General features: G+C 42.0%; 1 protein-coding gene across 3 annotated transcripts in view; it reads right to left on the bottom strand.

Annotated features, from left to right (window-relative positions):
* Nucleotides 1-231: 231 nt before the first annotated feature.
* Nucleotides 232-13,627, bottom strand: part of FAM13A (family with sequence similarity 13 member A) — a 331,953-nt gene continuing 318,557 nt past the window's right edge. For 2 of the 3 annotated variants that reach the window (XM_067736973.1, XM_067736974.1), the window contains 3 exons: nucleotides 8,186-8,382; nucleotides 7,488-7,589; nucleotides 232-4,791 (listed from right to left, as the gene is read on the bottom strand). In XM_067736973.1, coding sequence (XP_067593074.1) covers nucleotides 4,665-4,791; nucleotides 7,488-7,589; nucleotides 8,186-8,382 — 426 coding nt within the window. In that variant the 3' untranslated portion in view covers nucleotides 232-4,664. The remainder of the gene's footprint in view (nucleotides 4,792-7,487; nucleotides 7,590-8,185; nucleotides 8,383-13,627) is intronic. The other variant, XM_067736972.1, reaches the window with a different exon arrangement.

Genomic DNA, 13,627 nt, shown 5'->3' with positions numbered 1-13,627 from the left:
TCCATTAATTGCTTCAAAGGCAGCCGAGCAGAGAGCACAAGCCTGTTTTCCTACTGACCATCACGGGCATGTCTAGCTTGTACCCAGTTTGCTTCAGCTTCCAGTGGCCTCCCTGGAGGGGAGGCTTCTGAGGAGCTCACGGGAGCAGCGTGATTCCCTACATAGGGAAAGGTCAGACCCCACAGAGGGTTCAGTCACACGTTCCTGACGCTGTCAAAAAATTCAGGACACTCACAATTAAAAATATTTTATTTATGTTCATACAAAATACAGCCATGTACAAAAATGTACATAACATTTTCATTCAGTTTACATTTTACAAAAGGAACAACTGTAATTTCAAATACTTTCTGCTTACATGTCATGTAAACATTGTTCTGGGCCCATGCTATTTCCTAAAATTGCATCCACTCTCGGAGACTTTCACGATTGTGTAGGTGCTTTCAGATTGAGAGCTAGATCTGCCGAATCGATTTCTCAAGCTGCACACGTGGCCACGACTGGCTGGATTCCAGACAAAATGAGATCCTCTAGAGACATACCTGCTCTTTCATAGCAATGTGAAGTTGTAGATGTATAGATTTCATTTTAATACACATCTGTGTGTACCTGCAACTGACCTCAGCTTATCCACACACATCTGTTATGAAGGATCACGGTGGAAGAGTGTGGATGCCCCAAGGGCGCGATCTCTACTCTGGAAAGTGGCTGAGGCCACGGCGCAGCGGCTGACACGTAGATCACCATCTCTTGGAGCTTTGGCCGTGTCAGCTACCCTGTGAAGAAGTACCAGTATGCACAAGTTCAGTACTTACGGACTTGAAAACACGTTTAGCCTATCTTTTGACAAAATGTACTCTTCAGTAGATTCTGAGGGTCACGTGGGGGAAAAAAATATAACGGAAGGGAATTAATCAAAGAAAAAGCAAGCACACTCCGGCTTCTGCTAAACCCGTGGCCTTCCGAGGAAACACTGCTTTAACGTTTTAGCCCAGTTTTGTCCCTCCCTATCGGTTTAACCAAGTGGAGACTACGAAAGAATACCACAGAGGTGCTGACCTGGGTGCAGAAACTACCACTCCTCACCTTGGAAGAAAACCCCCCCCAGGATGCAGTGTGCCAGGAAGACCCGTCTTGAAAGCAAAACCAATTTAGACTACAACCAGATTTTCACAAGGCAGTTAAAAGAGATGATGGCGTTCAGCTATAAATATACCATCAAAGGTAGTGAGGTATACAGCCTTAAGAAATATACCCTTAAGAAAGATGGCATCTTCACGATCAGATTAAGAATCTCTTAAAAAATTCATCAACAAACTTTAAATTTTGATTTTCCTTATAAATCTGTGATCAGTTCTGGATACAGGGCTCAATTCTGTCTACTGAGAATTAGGCAGTCCCAGAAGGAACCAACTTAACTGGCACCATGGCTGCCCTTTGATTCTGATAATCAACTTAACAGTCACCTTATAAGGAATTCTAAGCGCAAGGCACAACCCTGAGGCACTTGTCCTGGGCTAGAAAGGACACACCTGGGAGCAGGCACACCCTATAACAGGCTCTTCTGCCACCACGCAAGTGTTGCATCAGGAGGAGAGAAAGCAAAAATCACACTGATGTTATATATAGAGGCATTGCTGATCCCTGCCTTGCCAATGAATAATAACCTTTTGACTTCAAAGTCATCTACTTATTAGCTCACAATAAATTATAGCTAGCAATTAAAAAAATAGTTCTCCAGCCTGAAATGTGATGTGTTCTTTCATGGGTCTTTTCCCTGAATCGGAGATCACTGAGATTGTGCAGACTTCCTTCTACCAGCACCAAGACAAACTTCGGCTGTCCTGAAAAACTTCTCAGCGGGCCCTTATCCTAAACCTCGCACATACCTGTCTAAAAAGGAAAATACGGACTCAACGCTTCAAAGATGAAATGCAGTAATGATAACATACTTAATATAAATATCTATTTCAAGGTTTGCTCCAGGCTAAAACATAATAAAGAGCAAATGCTTGGGAAATGACAAGCCTCTGCTATCTCTGATTCTTACAATCACACGGCCAAGTTTATTCATGCTTTGCTTCTACTTATCATTGTTATTACATAACCCTTGACATTTATTTTGTTGGCATGTGCTCATAAACACACACACATTCCCCACAGAGCAAAGGAAAAACCGCAGTCCGGAGTATTCTGTGTTAGGCCAATTAAGACACTGCCTCTAGGACCTTGAGACTCTGGGCTGCAAAAAATGGTTGCTATGGAAACAAATTTACCTCCGCATTTCTGGCAGAGCCAGAACCTATGGACTAACCTGTCTTCAGATAGAATCTCCTGTAAACAGGGCTTCCCTCCCTTAATTTGGGCACCATTCTAGGAAGTATATTATTATAAATTACAAAGGAAAACATGACATTCCATACACATTTTACTATAACTCGGTGTCTTCTTTTATTCAATCATACAAATTTGAATGGGGATTCCTGAATAAATCTTTTACTTAATTTACCTTTGGCAGAAACAAGAGATTTCAAAACATTTAGTAGCTTCTCATTTATATAGCTTTTTCTCTTTTAAAGTTCTATAGCATATTAGTATTTGCAAAACAATACTCTTAGACAGATGTGCTTTGAAAGTTAACTGTGATGATGTGATTTACATTATAGCTTATGTAAGAGATTACTTAAAAAGGACGAACCAGACATGTATTTCTTTTCAAAAATACAATTTTTGGTCATGTGAATGATTCATGTTCAGATTTCAAAAATAGAAACGTCCTAAAGTGCATCATTTTATAATATAACTCCTTGAAATTATAGCAATCTGCAATGTAAACAGTAAGGCAAAGAATACCAAGCTATATCTATATTGCAGGATTAGGTACCGTCTTTAAGTACGTGGATTCAACCAGGGCACTTTCAACATATAGCTCATGCTTTTGGATGATTATTTTTAAGAGCAAATTTAAAGGTATTCTTTTTCCCCTACACCTGACTTCAACGATTTTCAACCGACAGAGAGCTGCTACTTCACTTCAACAATGGAAAATGCTGCTACAAATCCAATCTGACCAGACAGTTTCTCAAGAACCCATTATGGAAACTGACAACTGATCAGGAAGGAGTTTTATCCTTGTTATTATTATTAAAGAAAACAAAATGGTACCCTTTGCTGTCCCGTTCATCCCGCAACATTATCTTCAAAAGGCAGAGCCTGCTGAAACACCTTCTCTTGGCAACCAGCGGCTGGTGGGCAGACACCTGTGCTCAACCTCACAGAGCAGAAACGTGGGCCAGGATGGGCAGGCGGAACCAGGACCCACTTTCCTCAGCGCAAACACAGAAAGTCAAAAAGTAACAACAAATCACAAGATAACACCGGCACACTGGAGAGATGAATGATCTGGTGTCTTCAATTCCCTGGTCCCTCCAAAATGTCTAATATAGACAGTTTTGTGACACCGTCTTTGAAAAAATTAGAATCATCATTGGCTATACACCATTATTTTTTTTCTCTTTATACATGATCTTGAAAATAGTGTGATTTCGATTCTGTCTTAGGCTGAGCTCTCAGGGCTATACTTACCCTTCAGGAGATTTTTAGTGCAGGTTTACTTAAAAAAAAAGAAAAAAAAATTAAAACTCTGGTAAGTCCTCAGGAGGCTCATTCTCTCTCACGATCCTCTACACTTAAGCTAAGAATGAAGCAAGACCCTTTTGTTCGGCTAGAGCCAAAACAAAACCAAGCCCCAAATAGGCTGCTGGCCTCGCCCAGTGTTTGATGTTAACATCTGAGGCTAATAAGAGCAGTCAACGTTCAGGAAAGGATTCTCTAGGCTCTTCACCGCTGTCTAATTTAAAAATCAGCACAAATATTAGCTACTTCTCTATCCCCTCTGTCCTCTGCAGATGGTCCAGCCCTAGTCAGGGATCACAGCTCTCTATCAGCTGAGGACGTCGTGAAGAAACACACGGTCAAACAGAGGACTGCACGGCCATTCTGGGCAGACGCGGCTTCCATCCACCTGAGAGCTAAAGGGGAAGCGATTCACACGAGTGGGGAAAGGCGCAGCTCTGTGGAAAGGTCACGAGGATGGTCGAGGCAGCAAACAGGGCTCCAATGCAGGTTCCCACTTGACTGGGTCCAAAGAGAGCCCGTGCTCTCCTGGGCTGGGCCCATGCCCTCTTGGGCACCTGCACTGGATGTGCACAGCAAGTTCGCTCTACAGAGTGAAGTCCTGAGCTTGTTTTTGTCACAGTCCGACAGAGAACAGGCTGCTTCTCAGTTATCCAGAGAAGAACAGTGTGTCTCCTCTGTAGATGAGTGTGTCTCAACGTAGTGATTCGTCGCTGCCAGTTGTCAGCGAAGCTTCCGCTACAGCGTCTGTGTGTGTCTGTGAGCGCTCGGGTGCACGGAGATCTCGACTTTCCCTTACACAACTCCTACATGGGGGCAGGTGTGCTCCTTCCATCTAGGCGGTTTCCAAGGCAGGCAGTGGAAACTGGAGACGATCCCAGGGGCCCAGAGGCAGAAGAGCTACTCTCTTTGTAGGTCCAGCTCCAAGGCTGCCTTCCAGTTTCTGCAGAGCTGCTATCTGCCAGGGGAGGTGGGGGGCACATTCACCCTGCACCCCCAGCCCCCTTGGCTCAGGTAGGGCTGCCTCCTCACACGGACTTGGAATCAGTGTCTCTCTTGCTGATGAGCACCTCCAGGAGCCTCAGTTTTGCCTTGATGTGCTTGTATTCGTTGTATTCTTCAGCCATAGAGGTGCGGTCTTCCTTCTGGACGTTTCTGACGGAAACAAAGGGAAAAGGGGCTGGTGATCACGTGCTGTCTCTTCCAGAGGATACTGTTCCTCAGGTGAAGGACCATCACGTGGAAATGTGCAGCTGATCACCCCACAGAATCAGTGTTGCCAGGCATCACTTGGTATCAGGACTGGAGCTGGGTTTAGACAAGCAGTGAAAGACAGTGTCCCCAGAAGGCACCATGCAACTGAGTTTCAGTTAATCTGGCATCTTGAAGCATGATGGGAAAGACTAAGAAATGTAGAAACTTTCTCTCTCTGCTGCTGCTACGTATGAATTCATACTACAAGTCTCCGTACACTGAAGTCCTTTACTTACACTTAATGCTTTCTCACTTCTATATACTTCACCTAATGAACCATTACATTTCTGATTAGTAATTGGTATACCCGTAATTTACAGGGTTTAAAAAAATAGTTAATACTCCTACTTACTATAAAAATTAGTCTTGGAATTCAGCAACTGGATCACAGAATACTCATAAACCTTTATAGTTTACTGAGTCATTTTACATGTATACTTTTTATGTGCACAAGTATTATACTTGAGAGCTGATTATAGGGTGAGCACCATGCTAAGTACTCTGAATCCATGATCTAATACAACCCGCAGGAGAACCTGACGAAATGCCGCCATTACCCGCATCCTCAACCGGTACTGCCCTGCTTCTCATCTCACTTGGAAACGCACATGTCAGACATTCAAATACCAGGCTTCCTTTACTTCTTATTCAAGAGCAAAAATGGGAAATGGGATAGCCTGGGGCTCATTTAATTTTGCTCAATGAACTAATTTTATTCCTGCTTTGCCTGCTCAAGGAAAGGACCCTGGATGCTCCCAGGAGACGGCAGGGAAGGGGGCATCTGACCCTGGCCCCAGACGTGCCTTTGAGGGTCTTCACTTGCCTCACGGACGAAGTGATGGAACCAGATTCTGTGAAATCTGAAGTCCCTGACAGTTCTAAACTTGTATGATGATTACTGATTCCCATCAATTGTATTTTCTTAAAACTTGTGAAGGTTACATAATTATAGGATATCTGTGCATAATGTGACTATAAACAAATGGGAAAAAAAATGAGCAGACAAACCAAAAATATGTTTGGGAAGAAGACTGGAATGAAACACATCAAAACATTAATCCTTTGGTTTCTCTTTGGGTATTATTATTATTTTGGGTATTATTTCTTTTATCTATATTTTCTAAATATCCTACAGTTCATGGAGAAAGAAAAACAAATATTTAGGTATAAAAATTCATAAATCTTGGGCTTCCCTGGTGGCGCAGTGGTTGAGAGTCCGCCTGCCAGTGCAGGGGACGCGGGTTTGTGCCCTGGTCCGGGAAGATCCCACGTGCCGCGGAGCGGCTGGGCCCGTGAGCCATGGCCGCTGAGCCTGCGCGTCCGGAGCCTGTGCTCCGCAATGGGAGAGGCCACAACAGTGAGAGGCCCGCGTACCGCAAAAAAAAAAAAACCCATAAATCTTGAGAAAGTCATTATAGGACAGATCCAAATCAGAGATCCCCCAAATAAATTTATACAATAATTGAAATAAACTGAAATATAGTACATTTTTAATGCCTAAGTTAATCTTTATGGTACTTTTATTTCCCAATACTTTTGAGAAGTATAAAAGGAGACTTAAAGAGAAACTGTATTTACACCGTTTAAATAATTTATATTAAAACATTTTAAAATGATAAAACTTAACTCCAATGTGAGAGATGGAGCTCTATTCCCTGCTCTAACCTGGTCTCATGCTGTGACTTGAGTCGGACGTTCTGTGCGTGGTCACTTGCTAACAGGGGAGACTATTCCTCAGCATAGCGCTCTATGATGATAATTACAACTCACTGACAGGGGCTTCCCTGGTGGCATAGTGGTTAAGAATCTGCCTGCCAATGCAGGGGACATGGGTTTGAGCCCTGGTCCGGGAAGATCCCACATGCCGCGGAGCAGCTAAGCCCGTGCACCACAACTACTGAGCCTGCGCTCTAGAGCCTGCGAGCCACAACTACTGAAGCCCGTGCGCCTAGAGCCTGTGCTCCGCAACAAGAGAAGCCACCGCAATGAGAAGCCCTCACGCAGCAACGAAGAACCAACGCAGCCAAAAATAAATAAATAAAATTTATAAAAAAAAATAAAAAGAACGTTAGGTGATAAAATGTATTTAAAAAAAAAAACAAAACCTCACTGGTGAAAGGCACTCTATCAGTCAGGAGGGCTTCTTGTTTCTTGTGTATTTCTCATTTGACTTGACAACTCTGCTTTTAAAATGAGCCTACAAACCAGCAAGACCTAGAGTGCCCCTTTCCTTATTTCTCCTTCAAGTTTATTAAGATTAAAAAAACAAAAACAGAACCTAAACCAGTGCTGCCCACTAGAAACAGCTTTAAGCTGCTCATTTTCGATTAGGATTTGATATGACAGGTGAGTTTTGTAAATGTTAGCTGAATCTGTATCGGTCTTGGATATCATCCAAGGAGCACTTCTTCCTGAAGGGCCACACAAACCTCCCCATTTCCAGTAAGCCTCAAAGGGGCCCAGGGCACAAAACCAAGGGCCAGGTTACAGGAAAGCTGTAGGGTGGCTCCCACATGGGAGGCTTTGCACAGATGTGACACAGAAAAGAGAGGGCTGTGTGTGAGGTGGGGGAGGGGAAGGACAGCACACGCACTTACCTTCCATTTTGTCTGAAAAAATTGTCTTCAAAATCACGAAGTTTCTTTCGAACCCTTTTCTTTTCTTCTCTCATTTCCTGAAGGTGTTCCAAGAGTTCTGGTCTAAGAGGGGCAGAAGTATTTCAAGAAAATTGAGTTAAATCTGACTAGTTGTAAACGTAAGGAATGTGCAACTCGATAGGAGTTGTGGAGAAAGGGAAAAGCATATAAATGCAGGAACTGTGCGAGGAGCTGTGGGTCACCAGAAATGGATGTTTTCCATCCCCTGGAAGCCAAAGCACACGACGATAGATACGGCTTCTGGGGCTCCTGCGAGGCTCCTGCTACTTATGAATTCCTCAGGCTTGTGAACTCCCATGGCGCTTTGTCATATTTTGCTTAGAAAGAAAGAGATGCCATCTGTGCTCGGTATGTATTAAATGGCGAGCTGTGGCGCAAAGAACCACACAATGCCATTACAGAGACCTTGCGATTGTTTAAGCAAGATCTCAGATGCTCCCTCAGATAACACGGGATGAAGCATATAGAACCACTGAGCCAGAAATTAAACAAACAAGCAAACCCTGTTTTATCCACACAGATGCACCCTAGGCAAGTCACTTACGTTTTGGCAGCCAATTTAAGTACAAAGGCTAAAATAATATTTCAGAAAATTATTTTCATCACAACATTCCAATACCACCACCAAAACAACATACATCGAAGCAGCATGGAGATTTGAAAGTCCGGTATCCTGGCTGCATTTTGATGGTATTTTATCATCCATCGGGGAAATAAAGCCGTCAGTGACATCTTCAAATTGGTCCAGAAAGCAACGTGCACTGAAATCGGTCTTCAGGGTGACGGTGAACTCTGGCTTTGTGCTGCTTTCGTCTTCTGAACCCTCCTCTTCTTCCTGGAGATACACAGCAACCCCAATAAAAATTGGGTCACTTTTTTGGGCCCTCTTTCATTACAGGTATCACTTCACGATCACTTCATTACCCAGACCCCATATAGTTTCTTCTATATAGCTACAGTTAGCAACACACGTGTACATGATGGATATATTATTGAATATCTATATGTACACAGTAAATAAGACAAACACTAAACACAGCTACTCAATAGGGAAAAAAGCTGTAAAAAAAATTAGTATACAGCACAATTAACAGCTGTCAAGGCCGAGGGTAGGAAGGAACAATGATCACAATTTATACCCTAAATCAAAAGAAGCAAATGAATTTAAACACTCTCAGCTCTGTGACAATACCTAAAAAAAAAAATCCACCACCAGAAATCAGTGCTTTAAAGATTCTATTAGTTATGTGTCTCAGAATTCTTTTAAGCTGTGAAGATTTTTCAGAAATTCAACAATACGGCCTATTTAAAAGTTGAGATTATGAAATATTTGTGGTTGCTTGGTGCACAAAATTTTAGGAAGCTTTTGAGAAGATCAAAACGTTTATCTTTGCATGATCAGAATCATAAAACTTATGTTTTTTCAAAGAGGTTCCAAGGACCACATGCTGTATTTTTCAGCATTCAAGATTCTAAGAAAAGTGTGATATTCTCTGTCTTGATAAAAATGCAATTAGAAAAATGAGGTCAACTTAGTTTTCTGAGAGAATGTCTTAGTGCCAATTTAAAGCTATGTGATTCTAAGAAATGATATCAGAGTCTGAAAGAAAGATTTAAAAAAAAGTGATTTACTGCCAACATGTACAGTCAGACCAGAAAAGAATATCCTAATATCTTGAGAAATTAAAAAATTGGTTAGGCGTTCAGCTACATGAACAAGAGGATTATAACATCAGTTGTTAGTTCAACCAAGTGGCTTCAGGGCCACTGCAGCCAATGGCTCTCAGGAGGCAGAAGGAACCCCTGCTCACAGGTAAAGTACAGGATTCAAACTGTCTGTGGTGGATTTTCTTACCATAAAGTGTGGTATGTTTATAATGGTGCCTCTGAAGAGAAATAATGTGAATAAAGAAACAAACAAACAGGCAAAACAAAAGGACTAGTACATAACTACAATGAAACTACTGTTACAAAGGCATGAAGGTAAAGTTGGCAAAAAACTAGGTGACCTTTCCAGATTCTTTTTGCTGGGACTTCGGATCTTCAATCTCTTTTCTTGATCCATGGAAGTAAAAGCTTCATTATTAATTTTTAAAAAATTAAAACCACTTTTAAATTCACAGAGGAAAAGTGGCTTTTAAATCAATAATTTAAAAGTTTCTCTTTTTTTATAAGATGAAGTGGCAAGTCCCATCTACATCATTTACATAAGAATTGAGATAATGCGTGTTGAGTACCTGAGCAGGTACACCGGGCCCACAGGCAGAGCTACTCAGCCTCTGCCCACCTCCCCTTCCTGGATGAGGAGACCAGGTGGGACCACCTGACTATAAACTCCATGGAAGAGGGATGGATTTGGGCCTCTCTGTTCACTGCTGTTCCCGGAGCTCAGCCAATGCCTGCCTATATTAGGTGTTCAATAAATGTCTCTTAGTCCAGTAATTCAGCTTTAAAAGAGAAATACAAATGACTCTTAAGAGGTTATTAAAGCCCGAGATAGAAGGAAATGAAGTTAAGGGTCTAAGCCTTATCAATTATATCCCAAGGTCCTGAGAGAACTTCAGAACGGGAGACTGTGTCTTGCACATCCTGAGAACTCAGTGTTTTTGAAGACGAAGCTACACAAAGCTATTCTCAGTAAGCTGTGAAACACATAGGGAAAAAGAAACAGCAAAACAGATCTTCAAATTGTAAGACCATCAGGTTGTTGTGGATACTGAGGAGCTTCTAGAAGGAATCAGTGTCCAGATAACATATGAGCAACTGAAAAGGAATCAGGGATCGACGGTGACCAGCACTGGCTTCTTGCACACAAATCAGAAGAACTAACCCTTTTCTTCTTTTGTGAGAGGATTGGCATAATATCTGGATTTCAATAAAGAACGAGGCAGGCTGATTTGTGCGAACATTTATGCAGAGTGCGGCTGCAGTGCTGAGGTGAATCTGCAGGGGGCCTCTAGCAGGCTCTCTACCTGACCCATCCTTACTCAATATCTAGCAGTCACTTGGATATTCACACAATGCGTGGATAACACAGTGGGGAGGGATATCTGGGTGTGCTGGAATGTAAAGGCTAGATGTAATCTGTTTCGTAAGGCTCGCACAGAAGTATGAAAAGTAACAAGCGGGAAAAATTCAAGGTCCTAGCATTAGATTAGAAAAAAAAAAGTGGACACAGACACTACGCAATCCTTGGAAAAGGAAGCTGGGGGCTGCATAAATCAACAGTTAGGCAGGGCGACAAGCCGTGGTTCTCAGCTGGGGGCAGGTTGGCCCCTAGGGCACCTTTGGCAACGTCGGAAGGCACGTTTGGTCGTCACACTGGGGAGGGATGGTCGTACTGCACTACTCGCACCCCGTGGGTGGAGGCCAGTCCTCCACAGCAAAGAGTTACCTGGCCCAAATGTCTGCAGTGCTGAGGTGGAGACATCCTGCCTTAGAAAGACTAAGAGGAACGTACAGTACACTGACAGTCACGTGGGCACGGACTTCGAGAACTGAAGGGCCTCGGTCATCTAGAGCAAGGTCATGACTAGTCCTCGGTCCACTGTCGGGCTGGTTAAACCACATCTAGAATCACGTTCAGTTCTGGGTATCAGTTTTTTAGAGGGATATAGAGAGACTGGTGTAGAGCCACTGCACTGCTGGACAGTCCGGAGCCCATATCACATGAGAAAAGAGTAAGAGGAACCTGGAGAAAAAATGTTCACAGGGTGTGGGTGGCAGTGGGCAGGGCAGGTGACTGTAAATACGCCAAGTGCTCTCAAGGAGAAAGCAGTACGCTCAGTCCATGCTGCTCCAGAGGCAGAACTAGGCCTGTAAGTAGAAAGTCATACAACCGTAACTGTGAATACTATAAGCTAATTATTTCATTAATTATATTTTATAGTTATTAAACTTATACATTCTAAAATTATATAATTACTATATTGTTTTAGATAATTTTTCAAATGATAAGCTACAAAACTAATAACATAAATTTTTAGCTCTTGTAGATGCTTAGCCCGTGTAACGAGCGACCTTACTCTCTTCATTGCTGTAGACGTCTCAAGTTTGAGGGTGGAATAACTTCTTAGGGACGGTGTCTCTATTTTGTCAGAGAAGTTTTAGAGGAAACTCTTATGTTGGATCAGAGAATGGACTAGATGATCTGTAGGATTTGGGGGGCTGGAAGTTCTAGGGCTTCAGAACTTGAGCTGGCTCTCTTTCACACACAGCTGGTGTCTTCCCATAAGCATTAAAAATCGGGGATGGTTTTCAAAGAAACCATTTAGAAACAATCTGCACACACACCGAATTCTAAATTCTAACCGAATTTCTGAGAATTAGTACAGTCCAAATACCTGCTGATAAACCTGGCCAACTGGGACAAAATGAACTAAAAGACAACACCATTTGTGAGAGCAATGTAATAATTGCAAAATTATCTGAAATTCTGACCATCGTGAGGGCCAGTGGCCAAAACATAATTGTGAAAAAAATAAACTAAGCTAAAGGATAAGATTTGGAGGGACAACTTTTAAAAAGAGCATCCTTCCTGTGTCTTCCATTCGTTTCATGAGGCAATTATCAAGTGTCATATTTCGGATGTGTTTAAGAACACATTTTTATCTAGGAATAGTTTTAGCGCACGCTTCTAAGAGAAATATGCTAATTTTCATGCACACACTTGCCCAGATTTCTTCAATTATGGTGTTTTAATTCTTGTGTGAAATTACCAGCTAGATAAAATTTGTCTTCTTTCATCAACATCGAGTCTTATTGTAAGAAAGTAGCTCTAATTTTGAAGATACAATGTAGCGCATCTGCCTACATTTCACATCTACAGCATCTTGACAAAACAAGGTCTGTTTAAACAATATGACTAGTGAGCACGATCACTGCCTAACACCTTCAAGTGAGGTCTATGAAGTAGTTAAGACCCTTGGGAGGTAAGAAAAGGAAGAGAGTGAAGAGAAGAGACGGCTTTGTGGCTTCCGGTTCCTTACCTCAGTTACAGTGGACGCAATCAGGCAAGAAAATGGAGCGGTTCTCAACTGGTGTCCCTCCGTGGCAACGAGGCCCCCATATTTTGAAATAATCGTTCCTAACTACAGTAAATAAACGACACCCCAGGCTTGGGGCTGCCACAGGAATATGACAAGTGAAACTCTTAACACTCACTTCCACGTGGGGTTTTACTCCTGCTTCTGACTTAACTGCTAAATAACAATCATCAATGTTTTAAAAAGATTGACTTTGACTTTTCATTTCTAGAGCCCTGTACGAGGCAGTCAGTGTGTTCAGTTGTCCAGAAGTAAAAATATGAAAGAGGCTGATCCTAGTCTAGGCCAGTTAGGTCCCTACAGATCTATGGGCACAGACGGTTCCTCCCATTTCAGCAGAAGTAGCCACCAAGGACAAGGATTATCTGTACAAAATCCATGATTACTCCTGGTGGAAAAAACCAGAGCGCACGTCCTAGTGACTGCTGGTCACAGCGCTACATTCACAGATCAAGAACAGATTATAAAATTAGCACCAAGGACTAAATGTGCCAGGGGGAAGGTGAGAGGAAAGGAGAGTGGATGAAACTGTACCCACATATCTGTCAAAGACAACTAAGATATTTGTCTATAAAATGATAATTTTTTGTGTGTGCTACGCACACTGCCTTCGTTAATTTTGGTTTCGCTTATAAACTTGGTAAAGGAGATTTTTTTTTAAAGTTACCCAATGAGTTGATTTAACAAAATTTTGGAGTACAGAAAATCCATTCCTCAAATAGGGGGAAAGAAACAAAACAAAAAACATTTTGAAAACAAAACAAATACCCCTGCAAGCAAAGTAAAAACCAACCAAACAACAACAAACAAAACAAAACAAAACAAAACCCAACAGCGAGGGAGTGAAATGAAACTAAGGAGATCAGCCGGTCTATGACAAATAAAAGAGGACTGCTTAAAGTTGGTTAGAAGCAGCTGCTGATTTTTTTTCTAAATTTATTTAGTTCTATGTTATTTATTTATTTTTAACATCTTTACTGGAGTATAATTGCTTTATAATGGTGTGCTAGTTTCTGCTGTATAACAAGTGAATCA

Source organism: Pseudorca crassidens, chromosome 4 (assembly GCF_039906515.1).
Source record: "Pseudorca crassidens isolate mPseCra1 chromosome 4, mPseCra1.hap1, whole genome shotgun sequence".
Taxonomy (NCBI): domain Eukaryota; kingdom Metazoa; phylum Chordata; class Mammalia; order Artiodactyla; family Delphinidae; genus Pseudorca; species Pseudorca crassidens.
Note: the sequence above shows the minus strand (reverse complement) of the source record. Positions and strands in the feature narration are given on the sequence as shown.